Source organism: Petaurus breviceps, unplaced genomic scaffold (assembly GCF_028583685.1).
Source record: "Petaurus breviceps papuanus isolate PSGF00001 unplaced genomic scaffold, PetGlider_PUasm1.0 38, whole genome shotgun sequence".
Classification (NCBI taxonomy): Eukaryota; Metazoa; Chordata; class Mammalia; order Diprotodontia; family Petauridae; genus Petaurus; species Petaurus breviceps.
In genome coordinates this window covers 102,581,633-102,598,101 of record NW_027186304.1, presented here as the reverse complement: position 1 = coordinate 102,598,101, position 16,469 = coordinate 102,581,633, and the positions used below count along the sequence as shown (strand labels likewise).

Sequence of the window (16,469 nt, the reverse complement as noted above, 5' to 3'; positions counted from 1 at the left end):
GCCCTGATGGCAGGCTTTGCTTTGGGGCTCACTTTGAGAAGTGTTGTGTGATTTGACCAGATGAGACTCTGGGCAGCCGTTGAGAGCCCTCCCCCTCCCCCCCCCACTTTGAAAAATCTAGATGTTGATGTTTCCCTCTCTAGTAACTGATTTGGTATAGATGTAATGGTTGGACATTTTGGAAGCCTGTCTGCTTGATATGTTTTTCTGTTTTCTTGTAACTGCTTTTGTATACTCTGAAGTTCAGGGTGCTGACCTTTTCCCCCTGAACTAGGTAAATGATGTAAGTTTGATTGATTAAAGTAAGCTTGTTAACCCATTTTGAGTTGCTTTCCTTTAGAAAAGCAGATCTAAAAACCTGTGTTGGCAGCCACCCTGGGGATGCTGGGGTGCTTGCTGCTACACATTTTTAGCCTCTTTAAAATTCTATTCACCTCCTTAACTTCTTTCTTGTTTATTTTGGGATTAGATTTATCAAGTTCAGAGAGGGGGAGATTAAGGTCCCCCACTAGTATAGTTTTGCTATCCATTTCTTCCTCTAATTCCCTTACCTTCTCCTCTAGGAATTTGGACGCTATAGCACTTGGTGCATACATGTCAAGTAATGATATTGCTTCATTCTTGATGGTGCCTTTTAGCAGGATATAGTTTCCTTCCTTATCTCTTTTAATTAGATGCTTTTGCTTTATCTGAGATAAGGGTTGCTACTCCTGCTTTTTTTTTTCACTTTAGTTGAAGCATAATATGTTCTACTCCAGCCTTTTTTTTGATGGGTTTGTGGGAAAGCACAAATGAATCCCTGCCTTTCCTAATCCATCTTGGCTCTGCCTCTTCTCTTCCAGGAATTCTTGTATCAGTTCACAGTTTTCACTGATGCTTTGCTTGTAGCTGTTTTGATTTCATTGTCTTTGTGTTTGCATCTTGATCTTATATGTCACCTTAGTAACTTTTTATGGTCAGGTTCTATTTTTGTTGTTGTTTGCTCATCTTTCAACCCTATTTCTTGATTTGGAACTTTACGTTAATGTTTGGCTCTGTACCCAGTGTGGGGGTAGGGGAGGAGGGGCACTGTCTCAAGCTGTAGGCTTTTTCTCACTGCTGTTTTCAGACCTAGTTTGAAGTTTTTCATCCTAGTGTGATCTGGAGAGGGGTGTGGTCACTGTGCTCCTGGTCTGCTCTCTGGTCCTTATCCAGGAAAGGCCCCTGATCACTTGGGATTGCAATGGATACTGTTTATCATGGCCACTTCTCCCTTGAGACATGAAACATTACTGTTTTTCAGGGTCCCTAATCCCTTGGGACTACAAGTGGTTCTGCCAGTCATGGTTCCATTTTATTTTGACCAAAAGTGATCCTCTCTGATTTTAAAAATGACCCTGGAGTGCACACAGGCCATGGAATTGCCTAACAGTTGCTTCTCAGGGCTCCCACTCCTTCTTGACCAAAACTGTCCCTCTTTGCCATTGAACTATAATGGGTATATGTATCGTGGGTATAGGTAATGAAGTTGCCAAATAGAGTCTGATCCTACATCCAGTGCTGGGAAAGTGGTTGCCTGTGATTTCCTTCTGACCAGTTGCCAGGTCCCCTTACTGCCTCTGTCTTTAGAGTTCCTGAAACTGCTGCACCACCATTACTTAGTCCCACTACTGGTGTTTCATCCACATGGGCCCCAGGCCAGTATGCATTCCTGTGTCATTATTTCTCTTTTTCAACCACCTGTGTTGTCTTAGGCTGGAAGTATATCCCACTCTGTCTTTTTGTTGGCTCTGGCAATTTGTAATTTGATGTTAGTCTTTTTTTTTGCTTTTGCTTTTTGGAGGGGGGAAGGCAGGGCAATTTGGGTTAAATGACTTGCCCAAGGTTACATGACTAGTAAGTATTAAGTGTTTGAGGTCAGATTTGAACTCAGTTCCTCCTGACTCCAGGGCTCTATTCACTGCATCACCTAGCAATCCCAATTTTAGTCATTATTTTAAAATTATTTGGAGGGAAATATATCCACTCAAAGTTTATCATGGCATATGGTCATGGATTTCTGCCAGACTACTTTCCAGTTTTCCAAGCAGTTGTCAAATAATGAATCTTTACCCTAGGAACTGGGACTTGGGGGTTTAAGACTAGCCTACTAGGTTTGATTTTGCATACTACATACCTAATCTGCTCTACTGATTGATTTCATTATTTTTTTAACCAAGATCAAATTATTTTGATGATTAATGCTTTATAATATCCTTTGAGATGTAGCAACCTTAGTCTCTCTTCTGAGCTTCAGTGCAACATGCCTTTTGGACATCTCAAATTCAGCACATCCAAAACAGCCTTCATAATCTTTCTCATAAAATCTACCCAACTTCCACACTTCCTTATTACTTTGGAGTATTTCATTTTTTCCACTCACCTAGACCCATTTCTATCTACACTATTTATGTCTCATTCATTTACCCATTACTCTAGTTCAGGTCCTCATCATTTCCTTCCTGTACTATGGCAATAGTCTTCTACTTGTTCTCACCTAAAGACTCTCCCCTTTCCCAATTGTCCTCCAATCAGCTTCAAATATTATATATTTTTTTCTAAAGCACACATCAAACCTCCTCCCCCCACCCCCATCAATGAACTCCACTGACTTTCTATTATGTCCAAGCAACTGGTCCTTTACTATCTTTTCGGTCTTCATGTACTTTAGTCTCCTTCATGCACTCTATATTTCAACAATACTGGCTTACTCTCACTTCAACATGACACTCCTTTCCCCATTTCCATGCTTTTATACTCATTGGTCCCCATACCTGAATGGATGCACTATCCTCTTACTTTCCTTCAAGATTCAGCTCAAACTCTACCCACTCCACAAGGCCTTTCCTAGTTCTCCCAAATAATGACTTCTCCTCTCAGAGGCCCTTCCATCTACATTACTATGTAAGTATCTCCTGTCTATCTAGCTGTTTACTTCTTGACCTCCCTATCACAATATAAATCTATCTAGGGCAGGGACTAATTTCTTTTTTCTTGCCTTTATTTTGTATCCCTGGTGCTTAACTGGGCTTTTTTTTTCCAGTTTTTTTAAACTTAATTTACAGTTTCCATGTGCTATGGAACCTAGTCTGTTTTTGTAAAAAGGTACAATGTAATGCTAAGAATTATGCATATTCTTAAAATTTCTCTTTAGAAGATACCGTAAATCTTTCAGGTATTAACTTTCAACCTCGCACATTTAATGACTTAGTATTAGTTTTTTAAAATATATTTTCTTTTATGAATTTAGTGGCTATACCTGTGTCTCTTGATATTGCTTCATTGTTTATGGTGTCTTTAACCATAATCTCAAATTTTCTAAGGAGAGATGATCTCCTTCTTCTGCCCATGTAACCTCTCCTACCTTTAAATCAAAAGCATTTTCTTATTGTTAAAAGCACATCACTTGTGGTCACAAACAATATAGTTCTGATATTTAATCTCAGGAAGACAAAAGTAGAGGTGCTCCAAAGGGTGGTTTTTGTTAGAAATCAGTCTAGGGCTCAACTTACAAGGATTCAATGAAAATCATTGACTAATTCCCTCCACCTCTACTAAAGACATAACAACATAACGAAGAAGAGGCAATATTGATAGATTTAGACCCTCCTACCCAGATCACACTGGTATAGGCTTTTCCTCTTACAGTCTTATTCTTCCCACTTCCTACCTTATCCCCAGTGCCTGCTAAAATGAAAATCTACAAGGCTGCATAGTCGTCTTGCAAAGTTTAACAATAATGTTTTTAACATATTTTTATTTCCTACCTAAGGTCACCATGGCTTGCATGCACAAATATAGCATCTTTAGAAAAAGAGAGTCAGGGAAGTAGCAAAAGGGAAAGTACTCTGGGGATAGTGACTGCATCTCTTTAGGGAGAAGACACTCTGCCACAGAATAGGATACTTTTGGTTTTAAAGCTCCAGATAAAAAAAAGAAAGAAACCATTAGCCTTCAATCCTTCATCACTCTTTGAAGCTGTGGGTATCTCTGCTGCTGTAGTAGCAGCAGATGCCTTGATGCCCTCTTCATTGATCTCCAGGTAAGATGTATGTAAAACCTTGGATAAATACAAAGGCTTGAGCATCAGCATTCCAGAAAAGTCAGCCCTATGCTGGTCAAATGCATCAGACATTCCCAAACTGCAGAGGACATGCTCCAAATCACAGGTCTCTTCAATCTTGATTTTGGGGAGTAAAAATGTCTTGTCATGATTTTCCATCAAGGCCATTGCTTCCAGCTTTGTCCAGGTTATAAATCTTTCATAGGTAAGCCCTTTTTCCAACTGGAAGACAAAAGTTGAAAATCCTAAGATCCTGCTACCTGAATAACTCTATATGTTCAGATTCCTTCCATCTTGGAGCTAGAAATCAACTGTTTCCCCAGAGTCTGTTGTAACTTTGGTCTCTTTGACAGTCAATGTGTATGCTTTAAAGCTCTCCTGTTCCTTTTCTTTCCTCCCTGATAACTTTATCTCCCAAGATACATTCTCCCCTGACCTTTGAGGATTAAGTTTAATTTTAACTATAACCACATAATTGAGGAGGAATTGAAGAAAAAGTCTAAACACTTTACAATTTCCCATTAATTATGTACAACTAGGTTGGGAGTGAGTGGAAAAGTTAAGAGAATTTGACACAATGGATTGAAGTCTGACAAACCACAGATTAGTTAACGCTTGATAAGTATCATGCATTGCACAAAACAGAATGGTAAATGGATAGATAGCACACTGGAACTGGAATCAGGAAGACCAAGTTTTGTCTTAGACATATAACCCTTAAAAAGTCACAACCTGTCTGAGCCTTATTTTCTTCATCTGTAAAATGGGAGTAATATAGGATCTACCTCTGAGCTGATGTGAAAATTAAATAACATAGGTAAAGCACTTTGTAAATTTAAAATACTTGTAAATTGTAGTTATGATTATTGTTGTTGTTGAATTCAGTATACAAATCACCCCAAATACCCTATATTCTGTAGCTGTCAATGATCCTTTCTTTTATCTTGTTTCTAAGGCATTGAATTAGGATCTTTTTCTATCAGCAGCTTTGCACTTGATATTTTCTCTTTTAGGGGGTTCTATTCTTTGTTTAATTTCTTCAATCTAACCATAAGATCTGAGAGGTTATGTTTAGTCAAGAAGCAATTATTATCTACTATGTGCCAACCACTGTGCTAAGTCCTGCAGATATAAAGAGGCCAAGACAGTCCCTGTTCTCAGGGAGCTTACAGTTTGATGGAGGGAGAAAACATGTGGATAACTGTTCAAACAAGACATATACAGGATAAACTGGAGATAATTAACAGTTAGAAGACACTGACATTAAGAGGGACTTGAAAGGCTTCTTAGAGAAGGTAGAATTTTAGTTGGGACTCAAGAATGCCATGTGGATACAGAATGGACCATTATTTGTCCTCCCTCTGACATACTAGCTATCTGACTCTGGTCAAGTTCCTTAAACTCTCAGTATTCACAGGTAACTCTCCCAAACTGCAGATTACAAAGAAAGTGCTGATCTGCATTGGAATTCGCTGTACCCATGAAATAACTAAGGTATAGTTAAAAAATATCAGAGGATCTGAATCTTCATTGCAATTCTTTCCATTTGGTAAAAGAGATCAGAATCTCAAACAAGCTGATCTAGGTAACTGTGTGACTGTAAATTGCAGACCCAAGGCAGGTCAGATCTGTACCAGTTCATATAACTAGTATGTGTTAGCAGAGGCACTTGAATCCAGGTTTTACTGGGCCCCAGACTAGCTTTCTATCCATTTTCCTTTGCTGCTTCAAATTTGATCTATATGATGAAAATAGCATTGCTTTCTCTTCATTTGGTGACAGATTAGATGGAATGAAAGTAGCCTCTGCCAGCCTGGTAGGCCTATCCAGCTCGAGATTCTTTCCTCTTTTACCAAATGAGAAAGATTCCAATGACGATTTGTTTGCAGCTTCTTTATAGGAGGTAGAAAAAAAATGGAAGAGGTATTTTCTGACAAGGGAGGTTATGGTTTATGTGTATTTAAAATTTCTTGAGAGTTATGAATATGCATAAACACATGTACATATAATTTCTTGAAAAATTTGTTTGCACACACACACAGTATCAGTGACACTCCAACTGAAATAAGGCCAAATTCTGGCATGTTTGGTGAAAATACAGATAAAGACTGGAGGGTAGAATATGGAAGAAGTCACCTTTCTATGAAATGAAGGGAGATTTAAGGAAAGGGATCCTAGCTGACAGATCTGTTAGTTGTAGGCTCCAGGACCTAGAAGAAACTAATAAATCATTAATGCTTCTTCACTCACAGAAACAACCATACCTAAATGTCCAGCAGCCTTAACTAGGTCAGCCCCTCAACTTGTCTTTGGAGGGGTAGGATAGTGTCTGGTTGGAGAGACTTTGTATTTTCATTCATCATCTTCAAAGGTGATTTAGGTTAATCTAATTTAGGTTAATCTCAGGGGAAGAGGAACAGAAGGAAATAAACATTTATATAGTACCTACTATGTGCCAGGCACTCCGCTAAGTATTTTACCAAAATTATCTCATTTGAGCCTCAAAACAACCCTGTGAGGTAGGTACTATAATTATCCCCATTTTATAGTTGAGGAAACTAAGGCAGAGGTGAAGTAACTTGTTCAGAATCACAGAACTAAGAAGTGTCTGAGGCCGAATTTGAACTCAGATCTTTCTGACTTCAGGCCCAGGGTTGTACCACCTAGCTCAGGGCAAATCTCAGGGGCAATCAAGAAAGCCTAGAATGATTTCAAGGGAAAAACACCAAATAAAACCACCTCATATTCCTCATCTTCCCATATGCTTATTGTTTCCCAAAGTTCCTTTAATGATAATAAAAGGCCACTTTTATTCTCCAAGGAGGGATCAGTGGTACATGACTGTGCGAACAGGTTAAGGTATCAACTCACCAAGTGAATAACTGATGCTCAACAACCTTGCCAACATTTGCTCATTACCTGTCAGCGGACTTGGCCGCCGATCAGTTATAACTTGCATTTTGTGTGTTTATTTGGAAAATAACCTAATTACTACAACTTTAATTCTGTTACACAACAGATGAAACTTATGAAGAAATTTTCAAAAATGTTCTTCTTTTCTTCCCTTATGCTTCCACTATCCCCTTATTTTTATTCAACAGCCCCTAATTGCACCCAAGCCTACTACCAGCCCCCCTGGGTCATTCCAGTGACCCCTGGGGGTGGTATTGCCCAATTTGGGAACCTATCTAAAGACAAAAAAATTTATAATTTTGCCAAGGATTGTTTCTCTACTCTAAACTGAAATATAAATTCCTTGAGGGCTAGTACTCTTTCTTTTGTATCTTATCCCCAGGCTTAGCACAGTGCTTAGCTAACTGCCTAATAGATTCTTTTGCATTCAGGAAAAACCTTTGACCAGAAGTAGATAACTGGCTCAAAGATATTGGGATGCTTCTGCAAGAACAAGAATCAACTTTAGATTGGGAACCTAGGAAAAATAGAGGATGTGCATGGTGTTTGGATATACAGGTTGCCACTAATATGAGATGATAATATCAATTTGGATTATACTTGCTAAAACAGGTAATGACGCTTTAAAAGGGTCAGGTTGTAGACATCAAAAATTAGACTTTTTCAAAACATACCTACAAGCAACCCAAATCTCAGTTACATAATTCTTACCAAGTTTTCTTCTTCTTTATCTCATCATTCCTGTCCTCCTTACTCTCCCCATCCCCAGATAACTTAAAGGAACTTAATTCTCATGATATATTTCCTGCTTCTCTTTTTTAGATTGTATATATACACAATCTATATATATAATATACAATTTTATATATATATATATATATATATATAATTTGCAAATTACATGAAGCTCTCAGAGAAAGCTAAACAATGAATGGCAAAGTTAGAATCCAAAGAAATCTTTTCCACCAGATTTTAAGTTACAAATTTTCTCCCCGTTTTTCCCCTACCCACCACCCCAAAACAGAAGTCCCACAGGATATCCCCTCCTCCCATCTGCTCTCTCCCATACCCCTTTTGACTTTTCCAGTGGATCTCTATGCCCCAGTGCCTGTATATCTTATTTCCCAATTACATGTAAAATAGTATCAATAATAGTATATATATATATATATATATATATTTGAATATTTGATTTTAAAACTTTGAATTCCAGATTCATTCCCTTCCTCCCTTGTCACCCACCCTTACTGGGAAGATAAGCAGTTCAGTATAGGTTGTACATGTGCAGCTAATGCAAAACAATAACATAGTAGATATATTGTAAAAGACTGACTATATTTCCCTCCCTCCTATCCCACCTCCCACTTGTTCTATTCTCTACTTCCCTTTTCAAAAGTGGGTGCTTCCAACTTCCCTCCCCCCCAGCCTGTCCTCCCTTCCATCATCCCCCCTCTCATCCGCTTCCCCCCCTACTCTTCTGGAGGGTGAGATACTCTATTTAGTATGTATTTCATTCCCTCCTCAAGTGCAGCAGCAAGCACCCTGGTGTCCCAAGGGTCGCTGCCAACACAGGTTCTTAGATCTGCTTTGTTAAAGGAAAGCAACTCAAAATGGGTTAACAAGCTTACTTTAATCAGTCAAATATGTATCGTTTACCTAGTTCAGGGGAAAGAGGTCAGCACCCCGAACTTCAAAATACACAGACAGAATCATCAAGAGAGAAACAGATCAAGTAGACATATTTCCAAACTGTCCAACCATTACATCCATACCAAACAACATCTGGGTTTCAAAGCGGGGGGGGGGGGGGGGGAAGGCTCTGGACAACGGCATTTCAGATTTTCATCTGATAAAATCACAGAACACTTCTCAAAGTGAGCCCCAAAACAAAGCCTCACATCAGGGCTTATATAGCCTTCTCCTGGCTCAAAGAATGTAACAATCTCATTGACTCACTGGCCAATCAAGAAGTATCTACCGGTACTGAAAAACAAGCCTCCCACCCCAGGCTCCAGGTGCACTTTAGCCTAGGGGCAGGGAAGATCTTTAAAATTTACATTCCCATTACATCAAGCCAAATTCAATGGGAATAAGGTTGACCCATTCCCTTTTGCCTTCCTATTCTTTCCTTCCATTGTAACCATTTTCCCTGAGATAGTTTACCCCATTCTGTCTCTCCCCATCTCCTCTCATTATATTCCTCTCTCACCTCTTGATTTCACTTTTAAAGTATCATCCCTTCCTGTTAAATTGGTCCTGTGCCCTCTATGTATACCTGTAAACATATATAACACATTCACATATGTATTCATATGCCCATATACCCTCATATATAGACATATATATTTCTATTCCCTTCAACTACTGAGAAGAGTTTCATAAGTTACAATTATTGTTTTTCCATGTAGGAATGTTAATAGTTCCACTTTGATAAGTTCCTTATGATTTCTTTTCCCTGTTTACCTTCTCATGCTTCTCTTGCTTCTTGTATCTGAATGTCAAATTTTCTATTCAACTCTGGTTTTTTCAGCAAGAATGCTTGAAAGTCCTCTATTCCACGGAATGACCATATTTTCCCCTGAAACATGATACTCAGTTTTGCTGGGTAGGTGACTCTTGGTTTTAATCCCAGCTCCTTGGACCTCTGGAATATCATATTCCAAGCCCTTAGATCCCTCAGTGTGGAAGCCGCCAAATCCTGGGTTATCCTGATTGTGTTTATCTCTCTTGGATCTATTTTCCAGGTCAGTGGTTTTTCCCGTGAGATATTTCACATTGCCTTCTATTCTTTCATTTGTTTGGATCTGTTTAACAGCATCTTGATTTCTCATAAAGTCATTAGCTTCCATTTGCTCCAATCTAATTCTGAAGCAATGATTCTCCTCAGTGAGCTTTTGAGATTCTTTTTCCATCTGGCAAATTTGGCTTTTTAAGGCATTCTTCTCCTCATTGCCTTTTTGAGCCTCTTTTGCCATTTGAGTTAGTCTATTTTTTAAGGTATTATTTTCCTCAGTCAGGCTGTTGACTCTCATTTCATAATTTTCTTGCATTGTTCTCATTTCTCTTCCCAATTTTTCCTCCACTTCTCTTATCCTCTTTTTAAGGTCCTCTATGGCTTGTAACTAGCTCGTATTTTCCTTTGAAGCTTTTCGTGCAGGAGTTCTGACTTCACTGTCTTCCTCCTGTTCCATGCTTTGCTCCTTTTTGTCCCCAAAATAGGAGTGTAATGTTGGAATCTTCTGGCTGCTTTGTTTCCTTTGCCTGGTCATGTTGTCCTTCAGTCACTTGGCCCCTGGGCTTTTTGCCATAGTAGGACTCTGCCACCAGACAGGGGAGAGTTGGTCCCAAACGCTGGGGTTTTCTCAGCTGCTGGAGGTATTAGATGGGTGCCTTTTCTGAGGTCTCCACACGCTCTGGCAAGCTGGACACACAACCCAGGACCTCCACCCTAAACTGCAATCAGATCCAAGAAGATTAAAGCAAGATCGATTACCCCTCAGACTGGTGCTTGGTCCCCCTACACTCTGCAGGTCAGGAGCTGAAGCTGCCATGTGGCACTGGCTGGCTGCACCAGAGTCTCAGCGGCTTCTCTCTCTGGGGGCAAAAGCCACGCACTCCCACTTACTGGGTCCCAAAGTCCGAACTGCAGTGACCTCTCACTTTGTCCTTTGCATCTATGTGATGACAAATCTGGAAACACCCACAGCTGCGGCTGATCTGGAGTCCCTCAGGCCAGTGGCTGGTCAGGCCCGCCCTGGGGCTGGGCTGGGCTTGGCTCCCAGAGCGCTGCACTAGCCGATTCCTGCCAGCTTGCCCGGCTGTCCTCAGTGGGATGTTAGCTTCTCTGTGTCGTTTTGTGGGTTCTGCAGCTCCAAAGTTTGTTTAGAGTCCCCTTTTATATGGATTGGGGAAGGTGGAAGCCGGAGCAGTGGGGAGGTCCTGCCTCTACTCCGCTATCTTGACCTCCTCTTTCTCTTAATGACAGTAACATCAATTCTCCTTTTTGAGCAAGTATATTTATGTTGCTTTCTAAATCCGATGATGCTTTAGGATAAGAATTCTTATCTCAGGAACCCATTCTGACAGAATGGTAGTAATTTTCAATGACCATTTTAATAATTATGTCCCATGGAAGGTACTGTTGGAATGAAGACATGCCAGAATATAATGTTGCCATTTTATCCACCCAGTCTTACCTTAGTTAGGTCACTATCAGTACTAAAGACAAGGATTATGGTCAATTCCATTCCACTACAGGGAAAGATGAAGAGCTGTCCACCCAGCTCTTCTAAAGGAGATGTCAGAAACTCTTCTTTCCTCTTCATAATCTGCATTGCTATTCTCTCATGCTTAAAGGAAATAAACAGATGTGTGATTGAAGCCAGATTATTGAAAGGGGCAGAAGACAACAAATATGTATTATTTAGAATATTTTCAAACTTATAAGCTATACATGAGTACTCTTAAAATCAAAGAATACTGGAATCAATTTCAATTCATCTCTTCATTACACTTCTAAGTTATCAGGAAATCACTTCCTCTAGTCCCCCTGTTCATGTTCACACCCTACCTGATTGACTTTTAACATATCAGTCTGAGTGTACTTTGGATCAAATGCCCTCTCCCAGGTCGCTTTAAAGTTGATGGTATTCACAAAGACCAGTAGGCTAAGGGGATCAATGAGGCCATCAGGTAGAGCCTCTAAAATGTTACCTTTTAAAGAAAATAGAAATTGCGTTTATTTTTTTTCCCAGAAAAAAAAAATCCTTTAATAACATTTGACATGGTTTATGCATAATAGAATCTAGATTGAGCACTGGGTTTTCAAAGTTTCTGAACTAATTTAATATTAAACATAATATAAACTCTTCATTGTCAGAAAAAGGTCATTTGTATGTCTACAAAGATACATGGTACTATATTAGGCTTTGGTAGTTTGGTAGCATGTAATCCCTACCATCAAGGAAATAATCTTTCATCAAGTAATGAGTGACAAAAAAGATGTATACAAAAAATACATATTTGATGTCTTGGTAGTATGTCTCCATGGAGATACCATCCTTCCATACCTTTGTCTGTTATTTTTGAGTTTCAATGCTTAAAAAACAAATAAGCAAACAAAAACCTCATTCTTTGGTAGGATGATCTTCTGGGATAAGCTTCTCAATACTTAGTTATGCTGGTCCTTGGATCACAGAAATATAAGGGCTGTCACTGGACCCAGACCCATAATACTTCATCTTGTGAATGTGATGTTGTGCCACACTCATAAAACCTTAAGGAATCCAGGGTCAATAAATCAATAAACAGCTGTTAAGTACCTACTCTGTTCCAGGTATAGTGTTAAGTGCTGGAGATACAAAAACAGACCAAAGATATTCCCTGTACTCAAGGAGCTCATAATCCAATGGAAGAGAAAGTAAATAAACAGGATAAATATAAAATAATTAATAGAAATGTGGTACTAGAATTAGGAGGGGTTGGGAAAACCTTTCTGTAGAAGATGGGATTTTACTTTGGACACAGAGGAATCCAGGGAAGGCAGTAGGCATAAATGAGGAGGGAGAGCCTTACTGGCTACCAGAAGACAGCCAGAGGAAATGTCTAGGGCCGAGTGATAGAGTATCTTGTTTGTGAAGGGAAGCCAGTGTCACAGCATCAAAGAATATCTGGCCAGTAATAAAATGTAAGAAGACGACAAAGTTAGGAGGGAGCTAGTTATGAGGTGCTTATGAAGCAGAAAAGTATCATCTTTAAGTTGTGATGAGGCATCAGAGTGGAATTTTGGGCCTCCATCAATGAATACAAAAAATAGAGAAATGCAAATATATGTGCAACATGATGAACCAATGTGTGGTTGATATGATTAGTTGGGACTTAAAAATGACTTAATGAGGAATGACTCCAAAGGATTAGGTGAATGAAAATTAATAGAAGAAATAACGTAAGCAGGCTGCACTGCAGGGGAAAAAAGAGTAAGTAAAATATAGAAAATGGGAAAAGGATACTTGACTGGGATGAAGGGCATGTATATTAGTTTCTGAAAAGATAACTTTCACTAAATAGGGTAGAAAAATACGGTAGCTCTTCTAGGATCATACACAGGCTTCACTGTGTTTGATCAGTGATTAGGCCAGAAATCACTAGAAAACTGTAATGCAAGACCACCTAGGGTAGAAGGCACAGAAAGGTAGATTTGGGTTCTCTATAATGATAGCTTCCTAAAGATTGCAGCATTCCAGATGTGGAAGGGGATGCTTTATGGGATAGGATGTTCCTGCTCACTACATGTCAGGTCTGTTGTGGAAGGGATCCTTGGCAAGGTACAAGTAGGACTAGAAGGCTTCTGAGGCCCCCATCAAATCTGAGATTCTGTAGTAATGGCAGCCATTTCTAGGGTGGGAGGGGTGCAGAGAAGAAAAAAAGAAAAAAATTATCTAATAATTTTGTTGTATATTTGAAAGGAATAGCAAGCTGTGCATAGTAGATTTGCAGTTTCATACACATTCATCTTTTTATTGTACTATGGTATAAAAATGTTTTAGTCCATAAATTAGAAGTAGTGTCCTGAAAAAATGACTGACATAGGCAACACAGAAAGATAGAATTTATGACCTTCAGTTTTCTCTGCTATCCAAGCATTTATGTGTTTCCTGACAACCTCTGCCTCTTCAGAAAAGCAAACATCTTCCATCACTGAATTGCAGAATTTTAAACAGGAGTCCCTAAAGGACTAGAAGAGGAAAAAATAGGGTGAGAGCAACATCCCTAATTCTATGTCCCCCAAATTTTCTGAATTAGAAATATATAAGTAATATGATACACATACACACACGCACATTTGCTGTGGACAAATCCCTAATTCCCAATGCCCTAGGTAATGCTCTAAGATTGTAAGTAGCAGAGAAAGTACCATCCTGCAGAGCAGGAAGGATTTTCCTCATCTAGGAATTCCCTGTACTGATTAAATTGCAGGTTTAGATGAGCAAAATAAATATGTATCAGTCCTGGCTCATACACCATTAACAACCTAGAAAAGAAACAGTCTATTCAAGACAGAATCTATTCCAAAAACCAAATTAAAAAAAATTCAAGACTTTTAGCCTTACCCCCAAAATAAGGTAGAAAACTTTTCAAGGATAAAGAACCAATCTTTATAGTGCTTTTGCATTATTTTATTTTAGAGTAATGTCTTGAATACATAGTAGGCACTTATACTTGTTCAGATTTGATTCGTACATAGTAATTACTAACACTTCTTTTTAAGTTCTTGTGGCAGCAAGCACCCTAGCACACCCAGGATGGCTGCTAGGACAGGTTCTTTGATCTGCTTTTCTAAAGGAAAGCAATGCAAAAAGGGTTAACAATTTTACTTTAATCAAACATATGTCATTTACCTCGCTCAGGGGAAAAAGTCAGCACCCTGAACTTCAGAGAATACACACAGAAGTGACAAAGCAGACAAAAACCACAGACAAAGAAAATAACACAGTTCAACAGACCAACAGACAGGGTTTCTAGCTGTATGACCATTACATACCTACAATGTTAGTTACCAGAGAGAAAAGCACCAACATTTGGGTTTTCATGGGGGGAGGGGGAGAAAGAGGAGTCAACTGGCTGTCCAGAGTCTCATATGACCAAATCATACTACTCTTCCCAAAGTGAGCCCCAAAGAAAAACCTTACCTCTGTGGTATATATAGCCTTCTCCAGGGTCAGAGAATATCACAGCCATAGCCACCCACTGCCTGATTACAAAGTAACAAGGTGTGGGCTTTCCTGAAAAATAAACCTCCCCTAAGCAAACTTCTCCCATGGGCTCTGCTCTACCTTTCAGCAAACTCCTCCCACCACAGGCTCCATGTGACCATCTTCAGCCTAGTGGGGGGCACAGGATATTTTCAAATTTGGAAAGGTCCTCAAATTCACATAGGCTTATTAAGGGGCAGGGAGATCTTCAAATTCCCACTACCATTACAGTTTTTAGTTAACCTAATCTAGAGCTTTCATCCATTCTTTATATTTAAAAGACTAGAAAAAGACTCGGGAGTGGAACCAAGATGACAGAGTAAAAGCAGGAACTTGCTTGAGCTCACACTCCAACCACCTCCAATACCTGTAAAAAAAGACTCTAAACAAATTTTTAGAGCTACAGAACCCACAAAATGACAGAGAGAAACAAATCTCCATCTGAAGACTGTCTTGCAGGTCGACTGGAAGGGTCTACTGTACCAGATTGGGAGCCGAGCACAGTCCTATATGAGCCACAGGGTTCTGGCCCCAGGGCAGCCCAGACCAGCTCGAGCAGACTTCAGGAGAATGAATCACCAGTAGCTGTGGTGATTTCCAGACTTTTCAACCCATAAATGCCAAAGAGAAAGTAAAAGGTCAGTAGGGAACTCTGTTGGAACTGGGTTAGAGAAGAGCACATCTGGCCCCTGCCCTCAGGAAGGCAGAGGTGGTGGCAACTTGGAGGATGCAGCTGCTGCCATGTGGCTGCCTCTGGAACTTCTGGCCTGCAGATTGTAGGGGGACCAAGCAACCATTCAGAGGGTAATCGCTCTTCCTTGGACCTATTTGGATCTGGGTAGCATTCTTGGGTGGAGGTCCTGGGGTTAGGAATGCTAACATGCCAGAGCTTGTGGTGGTTATAGAGAGGGTACCTTCCTCATAGCTCTGACAACAACTGCAAAACCCCAGAAATTTGGGACACAGCTCTATTCATGCTGGAAGCAGAGTTCCACCATGGCAAAGAGCTCAAAAGCCAAGTAATTGGCTGGCAAGATGAGCAAACAGAGGAAGAGTAATTAGACCATAGAATCTTTTTGGTGGGACAAAGAGAATCAAAACATGGAACCAGAAGAAGACAAAAAAGTCAAAACTCCTACATCAAAAGCTTCCAAGAAAAATATGAATTCGTCACAGGCCATGGAGGAGCTCAAGAAGGATTTTGAAAGTCAAGTAAGAGAAGTGGAGGAAAAACTGGGAAGATAAATGAGAGTAATACAAGAAAATCATGAAAATTGAGTCAACAGCCTGCTAAAGGAGGCCCCAAAAATTTCAAAAGAAAACAACATCTTAAAAAGTAGACTAACTCAAATGGCAAAAGAGGTCCAAAAAGCCAAAGAGGAGAAGAATGCCTTAAAATGTGTAACTGGCCAGATGGAAAAGGAATTTCAAAAACTCACTGAAGAGAATAATTCCTTCAAAATTAGATTGGAGTAAATGGAAGCTAATGACTTTATGAGAAATCAAGATTCTATAAAACAGATCCAAATAAATGAAAAAAAAATAGAAGGCAATGTGAAATAACTTATTGAAAAAAACACTGAGGGGGTGTTTAGGTGGCACAGTGAGTAAAGTGCTGGCCCCAGAGTCAAGAGGACCCAAGTTCGGTTCTGGCCTCAGACACTTAACACCCACACTCACACACACACACACACACACACACACACACACACACACACACACAC

General features: G+C 39.7%; 1 protein-coding gene across 2 annotated transcripts in view; it reads right to left on the bottom strand.

Annotated features, from left to right (window-relative positions):
- Positions 1-3,441: 3,441 nt before the first annotated feature.
- LOC138170714 (serpin B6-like) overlaps positions 3,442-16,469 on the bottom strand; it is a 19,702-nt gene continuing 6,674 nt past the window's right edge. For both annotated transcript variants that reach the window (XM_069100210.1, XM_069100211.1), the window contains exons 3-6: positions 13,610-13,727; positions 11,565-11,707; positions 11,191-11,343; positions 3,442-4,303 (exon numbers count right to left, since the gene is read on the bottom strand). In XM_069100210.1, coding sequence (XP_068956311.1) covers positions 3,890-4,303; positions 11,191-11,343; positions 11,565-11,707; positions 13,610-13,727 — 828 coding nt within the window. In that variant the 3' untranslated portion in view covers positions 3,442-3,889. The remainder of the gene's footprint in view (positions 4,304-11,190; positions 11,344-11,564; positions 11,708-13,609; positions 13,728-16,469) is intronic.